The sequence below is a fragment of the Neltuma alba genome, unplaced genomic scaffold, assembly GCF_004799145.2.
Source record: "Neltuma alba isolate B1F8T4 unplaced genomic scaffold, ASM479914v2 tig00010296_pilon, whole genome shotgun sequence".
Taxonomy (NCBI): Eukaryota; Viridiplantae; Streptophyta; class Magnoliopsida; order Fabales; family Fabaceae; genus Neltuma; species Neltuma alba.
The window spans coordinates 266,100-272,099 of NW_021635213.1; the positions used below are offsets into that span (position 1 = coordinate 266,100).

Sequence of the window (6,000 nt, forward strand, 5' to 3'; positions counted from 1 at the left end):
GTCATATAAAATTTAGTCCATAATCATCACAAAATTCAAATTATTCATTTTTCATCATAATAAAAAGAATACTCACAAATGTTTTAATCATAGACTCCAAAGACAAATAAAAAAAATAGATCACGTCAACATTTAATAACGCCATATTTTAAATTTATTTGTCCTCATATTTCCAAATTAAACATTTTTTTTGTAATGAATGATATTTATGTAACAGACAGAGAATTCTCACTCTTATCATGTGAGAGAGAAAATGCAATACTGCTCTTATTATGAATATAAAATCACTAAAATATTCTGACTATCTTTTTATTCTGTCTTAATTACACGGATCTCTCTATTTTGATAACATATATTTTAATCCAAACCATTAATACTATTAAAAAATATTCTAAAAAGATTCTTTGAGTATACTTTTTAATTAAAAATCATATTAGAAAAAACCTGTCCCCACTGTACCCTTGTTCTATTAAATCTCTAGTTTATCTTTTGATATTGATGTTTATTAATGATCTATTTAATATTTTTACTAAATTTACTAAATTAAGATATAACTTTATAGTTTAATTAAAAATACATATATACAATTGCAAAGCATTTTCAGCTAATATATATTTAAGAAATTGCATCATAAGCCAGTTTTATCTGATAGACGAGATTAAACATTTAAATTTATTGTAATCTAAAAATTTGTATTTAAAATTAATTAAATTTATAATATGGTAATTGATTTAATAGTATAACGCAAAATATAATTGATTTAATAGTATAACGCAAAATATTAAAGTATGTATTAAAATTATTTTTTTAATTTCAAATAGAGATATATCATATGTGATTAAATGATAATTATTAAGTAATATTTGCATTAAGGAGAGGTATTTTGATTAAAATAACAGTTTAACCCTAACAGTCAACTAATGGTTAGGTAGATAGAAGTTGAATCTCAAAACCAGAAAAGAGATTTGTGCAACATATATTTTGATTTTAATAAAGGTCCATATAGGTTTCCAAAAAAAAAAGAGAAGTCTCTGTAATTTAGATTAAATAGATGGGAGGTTGATTATTATACGCATAATTATAGAAACCATTTAAATGGAAATAATCCTCGTATACCACTTTCAAGAAAGAAACAAATTGCGATTTAATAAGACCTATGATAAATTTTGAAGAGTTCGATTTCTACATATATTCATTATTGTAAATTTATACTGAGATTCAAAAGAAAGAACGAAATCTGTAATCTTTTGTGACGAAGCAAGTTATAAAGCATAACTTATTAACATATATGAAGCAATGGAGTCTTTGGATTAAAAAAAATTGAAGCTAACAACATAAAAATAAATTATTCTTTACTCTTTTACAAAGTTATCAATTCATTTGGTGATTGAGATGTTATTACCTTATTATATTCATGGCAAATAATTAAAAAATAATATTAAAAAAAAAGCAAATAAATAAAAATTGGAGTTCCACTATATGGATTATTGTGATTCTGGTTCCTTACCTCAAATATCCTAATGAGGTTTGGATGAATACTTTAAAACCGAAAATAAAATTATTCAATATTTTGATGAGTTAAATTAAAATAATTTATTTAAATGAAAAGCACGTTCAATAACATAAATTCAGTATAATATTAAAAGCATCTAACAAATTCAGTGTTTAATACCGTACTATCTTTTTGGCCTGATAATAATAATAATATTCTTCTTTTTTTTTTTGGCTAAAACTTCTTTCATATTCTGAAAGTTTAGATAATTAGATTCCATTAGTATAAATTATTCCCAGGTTCAAACTCTGACGCGCAAATGCAAGAATAAAGAAACAAACAACAATTCGATATACTAGTATATCTAGATGATACTCCTCCGGTCCTTAATATAAGACCCATTTAACTAATTTGATTAGATTAAGGAAGTTAGGTAAGTTAGTTAATTATAAGAAATGTGACACATTTTTTCTAAAATACCATAATTATCTTTCTTAATACCCCATCTTCCTCTTGTACTTGATTATGGTTGAAGAAGTATCCATAGGGGTAATTTAGAGAAAATTGATAAATATGATAAATGGGTCTTATATTTAGGACCAAAACCACTCAACAATTGGGTCCTATATTAAGGACCGGAGGAGTATTATTTTGAAACAAACAATATTAAAAAAAAAAACATAGCAAAGAATCTTCAAGTGAATATATACCTGTTTGACAGATAGATGAACTTGAAGATATTTGAGAAGCTTAAACAGTAAAGGCAGGTTGGAGAGAATGATTGACTGTTGCTGGAACATATAAAGCAAGATTGAATGTAAATATAAATAACACAAGATAAGAAAGACTAAATAGAATGAGAGACAAATGTAAACGAATCAAAAAAGTTAGTCTAACTCTTTAATATTTTGAAAAAATTAAACAAAGGACCATTTAAGAGGTCACCGATCGAACCAACATCTGAGTAATACAAATCCAACTAATATAAATTTACTGTCACTTAGCTGGAACATATAGCAGATTCTTTTATGCTATTGTTCTTTCATTTTATTTATGTTTCTTTTATGCAGTCATTTCCTTAAAGAGGAAGAAAATGAAAGTATTCCCTTCTTTCTTTGAGCCCCAGAGTAATTGTTATTTCGGTCTTAATATATCAAAGAGAGAAGAAAGATGTAATACAAGCCACAAACAATCAAGTTAGTCCTTGCGTAGTGCTACGGTTGTCTAAAGGGAACTTCTATGCAAAAGACATTGGACAACTACGTAACATAACATACAAATGTAAACAAACACGTATTATTCTTTACTTTGCTCTTTTATGAAGAATAATAAAAGAAAAAAAAACCAGCTCGGATCAACCTGTTCAATCGAAAAACTGATAAACCGCTCCAGGTTTGTTTGTTGGACCAGAGATGAAATGAACGGTCACAAACCGGTTTAACCAAGTAACCTCCGGTTGGAATGGGTTATCCAATTTAAACTTTTTGCCTCCTAAAAATATATAAACTGTGGGAAAGGAGAAGAAGGTTTACCAAGAAAAGAAGGGATGGGAAAAGGAAAAATAGAGAAAGAAATGCTAAACAATCCTTGCTATGAGAGAACTCCTGAATATGCTAAAAAATGAAACGAAGAAGCACTTTAGTGTGGAAACTAAAAAGCATGAAAGAAAGATAAAAAGATGATTCAACATTCAAGGCTTCACTCTAGAGACTTATTTGTTGTTGAAGTTGTACGAGAAAAACTGAGAGAGAGAGAGAGAGAGGAGAAACTAGAATATTAGAAGGCAAGAAGGAAGATAATAGAAAAAATGGGATGGATGAAGTATAGACAAATGAAAGAAAAATGAGGAAGTCAAAAAAAATTTAGCTGAGAAAGAGAAATGGAAATCTGTAAAGCGTATTCTAGGAGGTTTGCTATTCTGCTATGCTTACTGGTTGTTCTTGTTCGTTGTTCAAGGAAGAAAGAGGAAAGCTGCTTGTGATGTGGGTCACGGAGAGAAAAATAAGGACCAGTCACGTGGGAGAAAGAAGAAGAGAGGAAAAAGAGTAAAATAAAATAAGAACAAAGATATATATTTTAATAAAATGCATCAGATTTTTGTCTCAAACACTTAAAAATAACTAGAAAAATTAAACATTTAAAATAGATATGTATTTTTATAATTTTAATTGATACAATTAAATATTTAAACTGTTGGGAAAAAATTAAACATTTAAAATATTTTTATAATTTCTTATATTTTGTTGAATGATTATTATTTATAAATATTGTTATATTTTGTTATTATTAATTAAATTATATTATTTTAATATGACGGATCTAACTCCTGTTGAATCCTGATCTAACCCACTGGTCTGACTCCTGTTGAACCCTAATCTATTATTTGGTGATTGAGCTATTATTCCCTTCCTATATTCATGGCAAATAATAAAAAAAATAAAAGATTAAATGGGTTATTATGATATTTGTTACTTACCTCAAATATTATAATGAAGTTTTTTTTGGGCCAAACCTTCCCAGCAACTCTTAATTCAAATTAAGAGATGTCTTGCTGCACAAAAATAACAAATAACAGTTCATCCAATTGGTACAAATATACAATATATTAAATTTTTTTTAAAAATTCAAATCTTAAAATTCATTATTGTGTTATGAATATTGTGTGGATGTCCATTTACCCCTTCCTCTTCATCTTCTCCAAGTAACTTCCACTACCTCCACCATCCATTACTCCTCCACTACCCATTCACTCTTGTAACTCACCTCCATTCACATTCATGGGATTGATTATCCACTATTTGTCATTTAAGAACAATTGCAACCTATTTGTAAGACTATGCCTATAAATAGGGCATGTCATTTGTGTTGTAATGCAAGTGAAGAAATACACAAGTTCTCTCATTCTCTTGTCTTATCTTTCTCTATTCTACTTTTGTGGTTTCATTTTGGATCTATTTCATAACACGTTATCAGCACGAAGCGCTCTTGTAATCGGAAGGTGTTGTAGTAAGGCTAATCAACTAGAAGGTAAATTTCTATATCACTTCTATAATGGTTTGTTTTATAATTATTCCATTTTCTTATTCATATTGATTTGTTTCATAACTATTCTATTCTCTTAATATTAATTTTCATTTAACTTTTTATATGATAGTATCATCATGTCAAATCTCACGAAACTTGAGTTTGTGGCTCTTGACATTACTGGAAAGAATTATTTATCATGGATATTAGATGCGGAAATCCATCTAAATGCCAATGGTCTAGGAGACACAATCAAGGAAGGCAACCAAGCATCCAACCAAGATAAAGCCAAAGCCATGATCTTTTTACGTCACCATTTGCATGAGGGGCTCAAGATTGAATATTTGACCATAAAAGATCCACTTGTTCTTTGGAACAATTTAAAGGAGAGGTATGACCATCAGAAAACTGTAATCCTTCCTAAAGCTCGTTATGACTGGATGCATTTATGTTTACAAGACTTTAAATCTGTGATCGAATATAATTCTGCAATGTTTAGAATCAGTTCTCAACTGAAATTATGTGGAGAAAAGATCACTGATGAAGATATGTTAGAAAAAACATTCTCTACATTCCATGCATCCAATGTGCTCCTGCAGCAGCAATACCGTGAGAAAGGTTTCAAAAAATATTCTGAATTAATTTCTTGCTTGCTTGTAGCTGAGCAAAATAATGAGCTTTTAATGAGGAATCATGAATCCCGTCCTACTGGCTCCACTCCATTCCCAGAAGTAAATGTAGTGGCAACTGAATCAACCCGTGGCCATGGTCGTGGGCGTGGACGGGGTCGTGGTCGTGGTCGTGGCCGTGGCCGTGGCCGTGGAGGCGATCGTTCCCACCAGAAGTGGGCAAATAATGATGAGCATCACCAAAAAGAATCTAGTGGAAATAATAATCATGTTGAAAATCTTTGTTATCGTTGTGGTGGCAAGGGTCATTGGTCTCGTACCTGTCGTACGCCAAAGCATTTGGTTGACCTCTACCAAGAATCGCTGAAAAATAAGAATAAGAATAAAAATAAAGGCAAAGAGCCAAAGGTGGAAACAAATTTTGTGGGAGAAGAAGGCGATTCTGATGATGGCAACATGGATGTTACTCATTTGGATGTTGCTGATTTCTTTGCCGATCCTGATGGAAGAATTGATCACTTAATTGGTGATGGAAGTGTCAAAAAATGAGTCATCTTGATGTAATTGAGTTTCTATAATTAAGTATATTTTCATGTTTTGCTTATAAGTGTGCTCTTTCACCTACCACAATAAATTCTGTACTTGTAAGGTTATTACCCCCAAAATAAATATAATTATGAGTTTTTATTCATGATAAAATTATATTTTCTTTTATTAATCATGTTTTCTTTTTAATCTTTTCCTATGTTTTTTTTTCATGAAGAATGACCATTATTGACATTAATAATGAAGATTTGTATCTCGTTGATAGTGCAACAACTCACACAATACTCAGAAATGAGAAATATTTCTCTT

At 29.6% G+C, this 6,000-nt stretch overlaps 1 protein-coding gene across 1 annotated transcript; it reads left to right on the forward strand.

Annotated features, from left to right (window-relative positions):
* The first annotated feature begins 4,653 nt into the window (after window positions 1-4,653).
* Window positions 4,654-5,694, forward strand: LOC114755637 (uncharacterized). The gene has a single exon (XM_028944505.1). It carries the CDS (start codon window positions 4,654-4,656, stop codon window positions 5,692-5,694), a length of 1,041 nt encoding a protein of 346 aa, XP_028800338.1.
* Window positions 5,695-6,000: the final 306 nt, after the last annotated feature.

What these genes read in the sequence shown, in the direction of transcription:
- LOC114755637 (XM_028944505.1), top strand. Translation starts at nt 4,654, where the DNA reads ATGTCAAATCTCACGAAACTTGAGTTTGTGGCTCTTGACATTACTGGA.